Here is a 16,546-nt window from a genome sequence, read left to right as displayed (position 1 = left end):
CGTAACAGATCTCCCGTGGAGCGATGCAGAGTAATGTCTCGAATACCGCTTTTGAGATACCGCTTTTGGTATGGGGGTGCATTCGATTAATGCCAAAATGAGATTAAACTGAGATCAATCGCCATTGTTACCAGCTGAAAAATGTAATTCCACTCTTATATATACGTACAACGACAAAGCGGTTTCCAATTCACCAGACATAAAGCCCAAGAAGCTACAGTAAATACACGGCAGTTTCCATGTGAAATTCTGTTCGTAGCAAAGTCTAACACACTAGCTCTTTGTGACATAGTTGGGATTCCCGGCGCGCCCGCGGAGGCGCGCGAGGCATCTGCCCCACAAGTTTTAGTTAATTTAAATGAGCCTTTATTTTGCAGGTAAGCGTTTTTTAACAGGGTTACGCCATTACGCTATCATAATGGTTTATTTATGGAACAGTCTCAATTTATGGGGCAAAGTCAGCTAACATTTGTCTGCCAAAGGTCACCCACTTCATAGATACATGGTACAAGATGAATAAGCGGGCATGTCGCCATTCTTCTCAGAAAGTGCAAAATGTGGAATAAGGTATTTGCGCTAAGACAGAAATTCTTCAAGAAACAAACGGTTTTACAGGGTTATATATACGCATAAGTGGCTGCTCCGGTGTTGCTTATGTCCATGGGCGATCGTTACAGATTCCCATCGGGAGGCTCCTCTGCTCGTTTGCTGACTAAAGATAACAAAACCATTTTTTCTATGTAGAATTATATAATTTTATTATACAATTTAAAACTTGCAATGTTGGGAATAGGTATATACTAAACATTATAAGCGTGTAATATACCTACTAATAAGCACCAATGTCGGGCATAATATTCCTCTTTAAGTTTTCTCGTTTAATACTGTAACGAAATAGAAATTATATTTAATTTAGAACCTGATAAGTCGACAAAGCTGCCTGGTAAGCTGCTCTCAGACCGGACGCGATCAGAAGCATTTTCTGCGGAAGATAAAATATTCATCAGGCCAGATTTATAAAAATATCTATACCTACTCTAAGAACAAACAAATCAAATTACTTTCTATGAAAATATTTTAATTTGTGTGCTTCAAGTAGGCAGACACTAGACTTGACTATTTAAACTATAAACCGAAATAGATAGATAGATTTGGTCCTTTTTCCTTCGCATATGACATCTATTTCAGTATATCTATGGGTACCTAAATGAAGGAATAAAACATTTAACTTACACCGATTTTTTCATAATGAAAATAATTCATGTTTGCATAAGATCGCCAATTCCAAGAATATTTCGATATTACACAAAAATATCTCACTCAGAAAGAAATGGTAATTGGGTTAATCCAGAGATCTACACTTCCCTATAACTATTCTACTAAAAGTACCTAACACTTCTTTTTTTCGTGTTTCAAACTACTCAAGACAATTTCCAAGAAAAATGCCTAGAAAATAAAAAACTCCCGCAACCTTAGCAAGGTTTCAATGGCTCTCGGACTATCTTACGCTCATAATGCATGGGTATTTTTTATTCATAATGAAGAGGGCTCCATTCGCCACTATAATGAAGTTTATAATTGAAAATAAACAATACCTCGGGCGGAGGAAAATTGCCATTTTATATTCTAACGACATTATCTCCAATCTGGTTTATATTTAGTACAGCTTATGTAACGGATTTTAATCCCCGGTGCAAAAAGAAGACAGTTATACGTCGACGCTAATGTATATCTGTGGAATCGTAGGCCTCAAGCCGATGGACCGAGTTTGATGCGGTATTTTTACGGTACTATATTTGGTAAAATCGATCCAGGACTTTGATGAGTATTTAGGTAATTTTATTTGTGACCTGCAAAAATATGTTATGCTTTGAAGGCCGGAAAAATATGTGACTAGCTCTTATGGCTCTACAAATAAGACCGTGTCAGATATTTTTGCGGCCTTCATTGTGTAACATATTATTGCTGGTGACTGTACATGGCATTTTTAAAATTGTTTAAAATCTTATGATTAGCATCGGTTTTTTTATTTATTTATAATATAATAGTTATTACGTTATGTCGTGGGTGGTAGCGCCGGTACATTGGTTTATATACCATTTCTATTAAACTCCACTTTACACCATTTGCTGTGGGACTGGGAATAGGTATGTCAGTGTCAAACAAGTGTCAAAAGTGACGTTTTTGTTTGAAGAAATGTCAATTTTGACACTTGTTTGACACTGACATATCTAATCCATATCGTTTCAATATCTAGTATTTGACGTATCTCATTGTTCGAATACGGCAGTATGTCACTTTGTAATATCCAGCCTTACAGAAGCGCATTGGTTTAATTGCACCTAAATTCATACTAATATAATGCTATTTTCTTTATAAGTCCTAAATTTCAAAACAACTTTGTCCCAAGATGCTCAAATGCTAAATAGTTTCCTTCAAATGGTCGAATGTCATAATGAATATCATCCAAGTCTCAAAATACCCCAATTTAAAAAAATATGTTTACCTAATGTAATGTAAAAAATAGGCATTCCAAGATTCAGGAATAACTCTTTTCCGTTCTGAGATCTATGAATTCCGTACCTGAATAGCGCGCTAAGCGGGACATTTTGTAACCTCAAAATCCCATACAAATAATGTACGTCACGTCACGCTATCGAATGAAATTTACACTTGGGGGTTTTTAGGGTTCCGTACCCAAAGGGTAAAACGGGACCCTATTACTAAGACTTCGCTGTCCGTCCGTCCGTCCGTCCGTCCGTCCGTCCGTCCGTCTGTCACCAGGCTGTATCCCACGAACCGTGATAGCTAGACAGTTGAAATTTTCACAGATGATGTATTTCTGTTGCCGCTATAACAACAAATACTAAAAACAGAATAAAATAAAGATTTAAATGGGGCTCCCATACAACAAACGTGATTTTTGACCAAAGTTAAGCAACGTCGGGAGTGGTCAGTACTTGGATGGGTGACCGTATTTTTTTTTGCTTTCTTTTTGTTTTTTTTTTTTTGCATTATGGTACGGAACCCTTCGTGCGCGAGTCCGACTCGCACTTGCCCGCTTTTTTAAGCCTAGTTTTAGTGACCCACTACCGGACAAAGGCTTTTCTTCCACTCAACCCTATCGTGTGTACGTTCCCGCCAATCCAGATTAAAAGCATCCAAGTCGTCCCGACATCTTCGTTTTGGTCTGCCTGCACCCCGGCCAGCGCCATCTATGGTGTTCCGTGAGTCCCACTCGGTAACCATTTTGGCCCATCTTTCAGGATGCATACATGTCCTGCCCAGGGGATACTGGTAAATGGGTAAAACGAAATCAAGATGCAATGAAACACAAAAAGCACAAAAACCTCAACGTAGCAAAATGCATAGCAATTACCCCGAGGTCTGTAAACGTCTCTTCCATTTCAATTAAGATCTTTTACTAGCTCGTTACATAGCGGTTATGCGAACTCGAGAGCGGAAAAATTGAGGCATTTTATGACAGCTCGGCAGTAAGAAACGATTATAGGACTTGAATTGTTATTGGTGTTCATTTTATGTCTCTAGTTAAAATACTGATTGGTATTAATATGATGTGGCTCGTTAAGATACTGAGATGGGAGGTTTAAATGGTTAACCAGTTTATTTTTTAACAATTATTAATTTCACGTTTAAAATATTATTTTTTAATTAATTCGGTACATAGTTACAGCTGTCTTTACAATCATTTTTATTTACAATCAATAATATTTGATATACCTACGGCTCTAAAACTGAACGATTTTTGATGTAAAAAATATTTCTAAATTAAAGCTAGGGAGACATCTATCTGTTGAGTTGATATCTGTAAATCATAAACAGAAACACTGCCGTATTCGAACTTCAAGATATTCACAAGAGACGACACGTACAAGATCCATTCTAGATACGTCATAGTTTAGATATCAACTAGTTCTCTTTTGCAGCGCAATTCGGGCAACCAATGTCACTTTTACGTTAGATAGAGTAAGATGTGAATTGGATCTCTAAGTCATATCCTGTGGAAATCGTTCAAGAGTATCTCCAGAATCGCGCAAATGTCAAATTTGACAGGTTAGATCTTAAACATATCGTTATCGTATCTTGGTGATCTCTAAAACATATCTAATAGATGTCTATTTCAAAATCCGAATCGGGCCCACACTCGTTGATGTCATATACGAAAAAGGTGATTAAGGCCTTCAGTAGTAGTAGTAGTTATCACTTTATTGTACGCACCACAGGTTTACATATCCCTATAAGGCTTCAGTGCTCTTTGTCTAAGGCTGGATCAAACCATCAGCGCCTCATATATATTTGCGGCAAACGGCATAACCACTCGGCCACCGGATTTCCACCTTTCCAGTTGAAATTTCGCGAATATGTAATACTTAATAAAATAATTTGATTTGTCATCTTGTTAAAACCTACTGACTGCGCCATGTTGAATGAATTAATGAATAAAATATAATGCTTTTATTGAAATGTGAAATAATATATAAAGAGACGAAGAAATAAATAACACGCATCGGCTGATTGTTAGACTGAATAAAAAAAAAATTATAGGCAGGGTCACTACCCACTAGGTGAGACCGGACGTCAATCTTTATTCATCTACCCACACATACGATGGTTTATGTATATATATGAGTGATATGTATTGCAACGGTGTTTGTGCACCTCGGGCGACGTGTTTGTGTAAGCGAACGCACGCTGCGATCCAATTTGGCTGCCGACTGTACACAGACCACGTTTTAAAGAAATGACGACAGTAAAAACGTAACAGCTCGGTGGGACTGTGACACAGGGGACGTTTCGGAACAGTAGTAAAGCGATGATCTGCGCCTTTATCCCTATTAATATTAAAATCTAGATCTAAATACTGAATTGTTTTTCTTAAACACTAATCTATGACTTAATTATTTATTATTCCATTAAATACTAAAAGGAAAAGTCTACTAAATCTTAACCATTTCTTCTGCAGTTAAATTCACGTTAGAACAGCCCAAATCCGGGCCGAGACAGCCGAAATTTCAGTTTTCTATCGAAAGCGTCATGTGATCACCGTTATAACCGATCACCAGTCATAGAAAACGAAGTGTCGGAAGCCTCGGATTGGACCCAGACCGTTCTAACGTCGGTCAGCCTTTATGCGCACCGTATACTCATCTAAGTTAGCTGTTATTGCATGCTGTATTGACATTTCCCTCTGACTTGACTGCACTACTACTGTGTCTTCTGGCCAGTGTGACAGGTGTTATAAAACTCGTTTATTCACAAGCAAGCGTTAAGGCTTGTTCGTACATATCGTCAAGAGCGCCATCGTGGCAAATCACTCGTCATTTAGGCGCCCTAGCGCTAAGCACCGCGCTTTTACACCGCATATTTAAACAGTTACTTGGAAAAAATGATTTATTATTTATTTAGTGACAACAAGGTAAATTATTTACTTTAAATCAGTTATTTTATAGAACAACCTACTAATGATTGCTAGTAGCAACAGGAATAAGCTAGTAACATTTTATAACTTTTATTTTGATTTGATTCATATGACATAATATATAAAAGCTGCAAATAGAAAATAAATTACACGGATTGGGCATGCCGGATGCCGGATTGGTGAGCGCCGGAATACCAAGCGCTTTATGCTCATACTAAAAGAATAGTAGACTAAGTAAGTAAGTGTGACTGAAACTAGAGCTACTATATAGAGAAGCTTGCTCTTTTGCTATCAAGTTTAGTATTAGCTCATAGTTTTCGATACCAGTATTGGGGAATATCTTGTATGCAGAATGTGCCGATAATTGGTGAGTTCACATCGCTAGTCCACAAAGCCTCGAGCACAAATCAGGTCGGATACACGCGAAATGCTCCCAAATTCAACGACTAATGCTACGGTTTGTTACCTAGAGGCCGATGCGAAATTTGAATCTCTAGTTAATTTGGCATTATTTTGACATTTCATCTCTCAATTATTTTTTAAAATATTAAGCAGAAACGTGTGAAAACAAATGCTATTAAGTTTAGGAATAAATTAATAGTGGATTTTTACACGATCATCTCTCGCTAGGAAATCAGACTTTGGAACCACCAATAAGCACAATTTCATAGTTAATGTAGGCTTTCAAAGGTTTTAAATATCGAAAATCGTGCTTTCATTATCTCCATTCTCTGTCCCTCTTGCTCATTTATTATCTACATATCAATTTTCGCGTTAAGCCCTGCGTTCGACAAGCATACGTACCTAGGCCAATTCAATTTTACATTTTTTCATCAAAATGCTCTCTAAATGATGTCTTTTGGTTATCATACGCCCGTGATAACGCGTGAATAATAACTAAATGACATGATTTTAATTTCAAATGTACGTTCGAATTGGCCGCCCGGGCACACGGTCAGCCAAAGAATCCCAGCGAGCGCTTGTGGTAAGCACAAAAGCTTCACACTAGGTATAATTAACATTTAGTTAAGTTGAGCAGAAGATTATTGCGTTCTGATTCAGAGCAGTTTTAGGCCTATAGTAAATAAGTATCACAGGTATAATATGTATTAGCAAATAAAATCAAGTCCGTACGTACAGATATGTCAGTCAAATTTCTATAGCAGGCCCCAATTTCACCACGGTGACAGGTGCGACAATTGTAAAACATCAGTGCTGTTGCTGACGTCATCACAGGCATCCATGGGCTACGGTTACCGCTTACCATCGGGCGGGCCGTATTCCTGTTTGCCACCATCGTTGTATTATTAAAAAAACTTTATTATATCTGAAAAAAAAGAGATATTTCTCTTGCTAAGTTTATGACAATTGTCACAAGAAACACGACAATTGTCACGAAATTCCGACATATAACGACTATATGTCGACTAGAAAAAGTAATTGTAATACATACAATTGTAGCAAAATGCCTGTCATGTTTGTAAGTATTTCTATAGAAAATATTTTATAAAATTGTAATATGTCACCTGTCGCTTGACAATTGTCGCTCGACATATGTCACTGACAATTCTAGCCGTGGTGAAATTGGGGCCAGATGTGCAGTCAGTGCATCCGGTGGACAGTCAACTAAACGGTGACGGTACACTGAGAGAAAAATCATCACCAGAAATTAAAAAACAGTTCTGTACTGGGGGAAAAAATTAAGTTTCAGTAATAATTATGGACGTTTCACTATTTCTGTAAAGTTTATTTATTTCTACAAACAGCTTAGTAATCCCAAATATAATTTCAACAAACAGATAATAGAAATTGCAAGAACTAATAGAAATTGCAAAAGTCAATTTGTTCCTATTAGTTAACTCTCCTTGTCCCCGGATTAAGTTTATTTTTGTAATTCTAAGAGTATTTTTGTTGTCCTTTTCTCTCAGTGTATGAGCGTCATAATTGTGGCAGTAATGCGGCGGCAAATGTCTACTCATTAGGAGATTGACTAATACAGCAGCGGCAACAATGACGCCGCAACATGCAGCCGCAAATGCCATCCGAACGTCACATTTCTGGCAGAATTAGGCACAGATTATGCCTACTAGAAATCTGTCCACAGATACATCTGCATGTGCCTTACTTGTCCCCCTGACGTGTCTGCCAGAAATCCGTAACCTTACCACGAGTTTGACACTGACATATTTACTAGCGACTGCGCAAACTAACTTACAATGCATTTCCCTCTACTGACACTGGTGCAAGCGTAATTTAATGCGTTTGTGTTCAAGCAGTCCCTAGCGTTTAAGATCGCGTAAAACTCATGGTAAGGTTACTGACGACCATAATCTGTACTTATGTACTTAACTTAGCATGTACCATTAATAACGGCACGTAGGTACCACGTTGGTATACATAGTGAGGTAGTAGATATCTTGTCCAAAGGCGACCAAAATAGACGAACATTACGCATGGTGATTTGACGACAGTTGGCAACCAGCCAACTATCGACCCGAGAACCTAACTGGGCTCGACTATCCTGTATAAGTATCTGGGGGCTACCTCTTACTGGAAGCTAATTTAAAATTGGCTTAGAACCTCGCGAACCCCGCCGAATAGAAGTTACGCTTTCATTTTAAAACAATATTCTGAAATACCATGAACATTCAACTAACATACTGCCCTATTCGAACTTTAAGTATGTATGTATGTGAGTATACAATATTTATAAACCTCAATACCAACACCAAAAGATACGCAACCGTGTTTGATGATATTCACGGTCCAATTCGTACTTTAAGATACGTCTATTAATAAATCTAGAAAAGATATCTAATATAAAAAGTGCCGTTTTTGTTTGAAGAAACGTCACATTTGACGCTGACATGTCTAATCAATGTCGTTTCTAGATCTATTAATTGACGTATCTTAAAATTCGAATCGGACCGTGGATATCATCAAACACGGTTGCGTATCTTTTGGTGTTGGTATTGAGGTTTATATGTCTACTCAAAGACAAGAGGAACGCAAAAAAGTTTAATTACTAATATTAAATCGTTATTTGTTTTACAAGGGGGCAAATTTGTTGTTTAACCGCTCGTGCTAATATTGATACCCGAGTAAGCGAAAGATTCCAAAATTGAAAAATTGGATCTTGAGCGTTACGAGGGTTTCAAAGTACGAGGGTTAAACAAAATTTGCCCCCGAGTAAAATATCAAACAAACCCAAATCCAAATGAATATTATTAAATATTTATCATCCAAAATCTTCATTTAAAAGTCAATTCTACCATCAAACATAAGAAAACAATCGAATTTAAACTGTTGTGAGACATACTAACATTGAATATTTTTACGGTTTAGACTCACTTGTGAGAAAGGAGACCTAGGCTCTCTGAAACATGTCGCGCGACTGACTAAAAACAAGTGAGTCTAAACCGTAAAATTATTTAATAAGAAAACAACTCGAAATTTGCATTTGATTAATTTGTCTCACATGTGAATAAAATGCAACTTTGCTATCAGTTTTTGAGGTGCAAAGTAAGCCTTTCCGAGCTGGTGTGGTGAAAATACCTTTATGTGCCAGTAATTAAACCTCTTTATACGTTCCTCTAAATTTGTCCATGAGTGTATTTATTTATGTCTGATACAAGTTCTTTTATTTGCGAGAAACTGTCATACAATGAAATTAGAGCGAGTAAAAGTTTTATATAGTTCGTTTTTTTTATGGGCTGCTATTTAACTGATCACCAGATTTAATAAAATTTAATACCAAAAAAATCTACTTTACCACCCTAAAATAATGAATGATCACCAAAATTATAACACTATTTTAATGTGAAATGATTACCAATTTTATTACATTTTACTATCCTATTAAAGGAAATGACACCAAATTAATCATTATTAACCCAAAAATTGTAAATAATTACCAAATTTCAAACCCCAATTTAATGTCAATTGATAACCAAATTTTTACATCGTGCTATCCTATTAAATAAAATGACACCAAAATAATAATTGTAAACCCAAAAATAGTAAATGACCACCAAAATTAGAACTCCATTTTAATGTTAAATTATAACCAAATTTTTAAATCTTGCTATCCTATTAAAGCAAAGCAAAATTTTCTAGTAGCATTTCGTTTCTGTATGGGTTGCAGTTCAAACCTAACCTAACCCACTTTTCTAGTAACATTTCGTTTCTGTAAGGTTCGCAGTTCAAACCTAACCTAACCCACTTTTCTAGTAACATTTCGTTTCTGTAAGGTTCGCAGTTCAAACCTAACCTAACCCACTTTTCTAGTAGCATTTCTTATCTGGAAGGGTCGCAGTTCAAACCTAACCTAACCCACTTTTCTAGTAGAATTTCGTTTCTGTGTGGGTCGGAGTTCAAACCTAACCTAACCCACTTTTCTAGTAGCATTTCGTTTCTGTAAGGGTCACAATTCAAACCTAACCTAACCCACTTTTCTAGTAGCATTTCGTTTCTGTAAGGGTCGCAGTTCAAACCTTACCTAACCCACTTTTCTAGTAGCATTTCTTTTCTGTAAGGGTCGCAGTTCAAACCTAACCTAACCCACTTTTCTAGTAGCAATTCGTTTCTGTAAGGGTCGCAGTGTTAACCTAGCCCACTTAACTGATAGCAGTACAAACCTAACCTAACATACTTTTCTAGTAGCATTTCAGTATGCCTACCTAAGTTATGCGGTGCGGGGTACGGGGGTTGAGCGGGAGGGGCTAGTAATTTTGGCATCATTTTACTTTATTTGGTAATATGTATACATTTTTTGGTATCATAGTGGTTTATTTAGGTGAAAATATCGCTATTATTTGGTCTTCAAGATTTGGTGATCATTAATGATTTTTGGTAATCATTCAATATATTTGGTACTTTTTACTTTATATTTGGTATTCGAATACAATTTGAAGTGCAGTCGTAATTAAAATGGTGGTACATTTGTAATTTTAGGCCTTATTTTTTTGGTGTTCAGTAATTTTTTTTGGTAAGCATGATTTTTCTATTTAGGGTACCAAAGTATTTTTTGGTGGTCATTATATTTGTAGCCTTTTTTATGTAGAACAATTTTAAGATTTATTCATTACCTACCTACCTAGAAAACTTTCCCTTGATGAAAAATAAATGGAAAGTTTACACTTTGTTTCATAAAACATTAACTACAGACGTTTTTATTTTTCCTTTTATTAAAGTGGGGTTGATAACTACCTACCTATATCAAAGCTAATTTTCGTCCCACTCTTTCAAATGTAGCAGGAGAAGGACGGCACAATGTAAACAAATAGTCGCGACCCCATGGCGCTCAGCTACTTATTGCAATCGCTTGAGAAGTACGAGCGTGTTTATATTACCAGTATGAGCGGTTTCATCTGATATCGGAAGCAAGTAAAATGAACAAAACTGTGTGTTTTTCTGTATTTTTTAAATTAATAAATTTTGATTGTCAATTCCCATAAAGGCGGATTCCGATATTCTATTAGCCTTTCGGACAATGTCAGACATGTCGGGCCCACGTCACCTTAAGGTCACTGACGAGCCTTCCAACAGTCCAAATAGCGTGGCTGCAATCCAAAATCGACCGTGAATGTCCAAAACGTATAATGTTTAATATTAGGATGCCGTCCATTTGGATGAATCCATTGTAACGGCATCCATTTGGATACCTACTCGTCAGTGGCCTGCTTTATTGTACATTATGACTCATAATTTATGTTTATGAAATACCTAATGTATTTCCTAGACCTAAGCCTTTTTGTCAGCTATATGAGCGTATATGTGTAGAGTTAGACTAAGCTAAGCTGGCAGCTATTATGATAGCTTGCTGCGGACTCTTAAATTAAAACTGATCCGCTTTATAACCAAGACCAGACTATTCAACGGAGTCACGCCGTTTTGTCGCCTAAATAGTGTTTAGTTTTTTAAGTTTATAATAATTATATGTTAGTATGTAAGGTATTTGTAATATGGGCCTTGTTGCCTTATTTAAAATGATATCTAAATAAAATAAATATATCTCGCTCGCACTCGCGTAACCAATGCGAACACGCAATGCAAGGGGCCTGCATAATTTATGGGTGTTGTAAAAGTGCAGTTTATCCTGTTTAATTAGTAAGCGTTTATCTAGCAGTGATGTATTGGTGGAGTCGTTTGTTTTCGGCAAGGAATTTTCTAGAGTATCTTTACAGTTATTAACAATAAGGGATATTTTATTATTAAGCTAGGGAAATAAGCGCTGGTGGCCTAGCAAGCGCAGTAAGACGTCGTATTTCCTGAACGTTTTTGATCCAAACGTACCCTTCTGTTAGGTTGAGAAAAAATTATGAATAAAATGTAACCATACATCAAACTTAAATAAATATCTTCCACAGCTACAAATACAGTAGTAGCAATCACTTTATTGTACACAGCACATGTCAAAGGATTTAATTTCCTAGTTTTCCTACCCATCTTGTACTTTGTCATAGTGACAATGGTAGGAGGTATCTATCGACTTTCATATTGATAGTCACTGTGACAAGGTACGAAATGTGGTAGGTATATCTTTTAGCCCTTATATTATATCATTAATTTTCTAATAGAGTCCCTGCTAATGTACATTCCATTCAACGTAAGGGTTTTCCTCAGGACCCGCTTAATTAAGTTATTGAATGTTCAGATATACGTATGACGGATCTATATCTGAATCCCTAAAGTCTTTTCTCCTATCTTTGCATTCCCTAATATTGTTTGTCATAACGATCAGTTGTCCTAACACTAAAAACCCTAATTTTGATTTCCCTAATTATTGATTACTTATCCTAATGTTATTAAGCATATTTTCTTTTTTGCAAGGGTCGAAGTTCTAACCCTAACCTAACCTACTTTTGTGGCAGCAAGTTCTAAAACCTAACCATTTTTCAGAACCTTACATTATGGAAAATAATCGTTATGATAATTGATCGTTAGGGCATGTGCCCATTAGGACAAACCAGTTAGGGCAAGTGACTTTAGGACAAACGTTGTTAGGGATTTGATTGGTAGATTTGAAAGGTAGTTGAGGGAGGGGACCCTAAACGAGCGAAACGTGTCGACCCACCGTTACCGGCATTAGAAAAAAGAGTACCTAAAGTAGTAAAACGCTACGGATTTGAAATTGACTACATCTGTTAACGTTAAATGTAATATGTATAAAAAAAATAGTAATGTTATCTAGTTATACCTAGCCTTTCACATGGCATACCTGTCTCGTTGTGTTATCCTTTATATATTTCATTAATACCTACAGGTACCTAAATACGTATTGTTAAGTTTTGACTAGTTACAGCTACCTATATAAAACCACACAAGCGTAACCACACAAGTGTATTCACGCAAGCGTAAGGGAGAGAGGAGAGATAATGTCAGCCAAGAATACTTACTTAGATATGTGGGCGATAGTTATCTTTTATTTCTTATGCAAGCTAACATGAGTTATATTGTGTAAAGCATTACTATGCAATTCTATATATTGGTTTTAGGTACTTGTCTGCAACAAATGTATGTATACTTAGTATAAGTTTTATTTTCATTAGTATTAAACTAGCGCCGCTTAGACCATAATTTTGTTATTGTAAGTTTTACTTAAAATAGTATATTACTATGTAATATTAGAATAAGTGTGGGGGTGTTATGTATAGATATGTGGGTACTTATAATATTGTATGCATACCGTTAGTCGGAATAAAGCATCAGCTGTGTTAACGTACTTTCGTTGTTTTAATTATCAAATACTTCAGATAGGGATAAGCTGTCACAGCGATACGATACTACTTGTCAACTTGTTGTCTGTGTGTTGATAACGCTGTGACATCTATAAGCATTATTCGAAATGGGCCGTAGGTTTTGAACGTTCAGTGCGGCTGGTTGCGATATCTACACAAAAATCATAAATCATCTATGATGCGTTCAATAATCGCAATTTACGGTCAGCAGTAAGATATGTTATACTTACTGAGTTGTTAGAATAATAATTGCCCGCGACTTCGTCCGCGTGGAATCTTATCTTCAACATTTTACATCTTTAGTACATATAATTTTCATATCCAAGCAATGTTGAAATTAAGTACTTTTCTATTTTAGCAAGTTTTATGAAGTTTTAAGACAATTGGATTGTGATGTTGGTTGCTGAAATCACTTTTCTTGTATTCTCTTAATTAAGTACCTAATACCTATGCCCTTATACAAAGATTCAAGTTCCGCACTCACAACATATCTGATCTCCATACAAACTTTCAACCCCTTTCTCACCACCTTGGGGGATGATTTTCAAAAATGCTTGAATTAGTTTTCATGTTTTTTTTTAATTTAATACCTTTTTTTGCAAAAAGTTCAAGTTCCTAGCTTAAAATTAAATTTACACCCAAAGACGAATTTTCATCCTCTTTTTAACCCCGTTAGGGGTTGAAATTCCAAAAACGTTGCAATTACTTTTTTTATAATCGGCTATTATGCCTTTCTAAGAAGTTTCAAAACCATTTATAATGGATTAAAATTTTCAACCCCTTTTTAACCCTGATAGGGGATGAATTTTACAAAACGCTGAAATTACTTTTCTTGCCTTTTAATAATATCTCCAAATACAAAGATTCAAGTCCCGCGTTCGAAAAATTTTTTGATTTCCATACAAACTTTCAACCCCTTTTTCACCACCTTCAAATCAAATCAAATCAAATCATCTCATTTATACACCTTAGGGAATGAATTTTCAAAAACGCTGAAATTAGTTTTCTCGTATTTTAATAATATATCTTTTTAAGAAGTTTCAAATTCCTAGCTTAAAAGAAAACTCTAACCCCATACAAACTTTCATCCCCTTTTTAACCCCCTTAGGGGTTGAATTTCTCAAAATCGCTTCTTATCTCTTGTACACTTTATAAATGCAATCTGGTGTGCAAATTTCAACTTTCTGGCTTTTGTAGTTTCGGCTCTGCGTTGATGAATCAGTCAGTCCGTCAGTCAGTCAGGACACTTGCATTTATATATATAGATAACAAAGGAATTTGATTTGACCTCATTTCATGTATCAGTCTAGATGTTTTAATCGAAATTAAATTTTCAGTGTGATCAAATATAGATAGCTTATAATATGTGTAGATAAAGCAGTGTATGTTACTGTACATAAATAGTTATTAAAACTCGCATTGTTCTCGTTTCATAAACCCAAACCCAATGCCTTTCATTATATTAACCGTCACATCTGTGCAACCCACTTATGATCAATAATAAAAAAAAAAATTCTTTTGTTTCAGAACTTGAAAGATCAAATCTTGACCACCAACGTATGGCTCGAACATGTGAGTATAATTAAGGAAACGTTAAAGTTTGTAAACGAGACCAAGTCATTTAGTGCGGGTTGCAGATAGAAGATGTTGATATTTACTTCAGCCGGCGTTGTCCCTGAAAACGAGCAAGTCCAGTTAAACTAAAAAATAAGATGTGAAAATCGTGACCATTTAAATCAGACTGCGTATTATGGGCGGTTTTATCCACGTGATAAATAACCGTCACTTTTTACCATCGCGGGACTGAAAGTGACGGACACCTTTTTATCACGCTGTCACGTAGACAAGAACGACCGTATCCGTGCTGGCGTCGTATTAAGAAGGGAAAATACAATTGGAAGTAATCGCTTTACAATCTATTTGATTCTAAATCGTGTATTTTAGTGTTGTTCATATCGTTATTAAAACACAACATTCCTTTGTAGAATTATAAATTGCTGTAGCAACACTTATATTTCACGAAAATTTAAGGAACTCAGACCCAGAATGTAGCGCCCCGAATGCAGCTAAATATTGCCTTGCGACATGCAACCGAGCAATTTCAGCTCAAATTGTTTTCTGCTCGTACAGCGTGGGTATAAATTCTGTTTCCTGTGTTATTTAATGAATTTTGGTATGTTTGGTGTAGGGATATAGATAAAGACAAACATTAGTGGCCATGGTATCTAGTGAAGTTTTTGTAAATCCACACTGAGAGAAAAGTACAACAAAAACACACTTAGAATTACAAAAATAAACTTAATCCGGGGACAAGGAGAGTTAGCGCATTGTAATTGCCTACTTGAATAAACTATTTTTTATCTTTATCTTTAACTAATAGGAACAAATTGACTTTTGCAATTTCTATTAGTTCTTGCAATTTATATTATCTGTTTGTTGAAATTATATTTGGGATTACTGAGCTGTTTGTAGAAATAAATAAACTTTACAGAAATAGTGAGGCGTCCATAATTATTACTAAAACTTCATTTTTTTCCCCCAGTACAGAACTGTTTTTTAATTCCTGGTGATGATTTTTCTCTCAGTGCATGTATTGACTATATCCAGTCTTACAAATCACTTACTTTTCAACCTCCATACCATAAACCACATTCTGCACATAACTATTTTCGCAATTACCTTTGTAAAGCCTTTGGAATATTATATTAATTCTCTATCCGACCTGCAAGGCGACTATAAGAGTGACATTCCATTTCCAACTGCAGCTGCAATACTGTTCATTTTACTATGGCAACGCGTCGCTGTCATTGTCAATTGCCATAGAAAATGAACAGTATTGCAGCTGCAGTTGGAAATGGAATGTCACTCTTATAGTCGCCTTGCAGGTGTTAAAGGATTTAGGATGGTCTGTACTGCACCGTCGCATCCGCTAGTCGGCTTTCCACTTAATCAAATGCGTGATTTTATGATGCCTATGACACCGTACGATAGTGCATCCGTTAGTTTATAATCTAACGTAAGTTAGGTTAGGTATGTTAGTTTATATCTTCATGCCGTCATCAGTTTATAAATTAACTAGCGAGATTGTTACCTAGTAACTAGGTATTTACAATTTTACGGTGACACCTCATATGAGGTAAGGGTCGAATTATGCTAGATAGCAAAATGAAAACACTATATTGTATCTGTAACTAACACTGTGTTTGGTTGCAGGAGTGGGAGGACCACAAGTTCAAATGGGACCCGAATGAGTACGGCGGACAGAAGGAACTGTACGTGCCCTCTGAACACATCTGGCTACCCGATATAGTGCTTTACAACAAGTAAGCTTACTAACAAATCACTTACTTAGCACATCGGTGCAAGT

General features: G+C 36.1%; 1 protein-coding gene and 1 long non-coding RNA gene across 2 annotated transcripts in view; both read left to right on the top strand.

Annotated features, from left to right (window-relative positions):
* The window catches only part of LOC134669672 (uncharacterized), a 335,382-nt gene that overhangs the window by 77,450 nt on the left and 241,386 nt on the right, over positions 1-16,546 (top strand). The window lies entirely within an intron of this gene.
* The window catches only part of LOC134669633 (acetylcholine receptor subunit alpha-like 2), a 46,967-nt gene that overhangs the window by 9,059 nt on the left and 21,362 nt on the right, over positions 1-16,546 (top strand). Inside the window, exons 2-3 of the mRNA XM_063527298.1 lie at positions 14,707-14,751; positions 16,393-16,502. Coding sequence (XP_063383368.1) covers positions 14,707-14,751; positions 16,393-16,502 — 155 coding nt within the window. The remainder of the gene's footprint in view (positions 1-14,706; positions 14,752-16,392; positions 16,503-16,546) is intronic.

The sequence above is a fragment of the Cydia fagiglandana genome, chromosome 12, assembly GCF_963556715.1.
Source record: "Cydia fagiglandana chromosome 12, ilCydFagi1.1, whole genome shotgun sequence".
NCBI lineage: Eukaryota > Metazoa > Arthropoda > Insecta > Lepidoptera > Tortricidae > Cydia > Cydia fagiglandana.
This window is presented reverse-complemented; position numbering and strand designations above follow the sequence as displayed.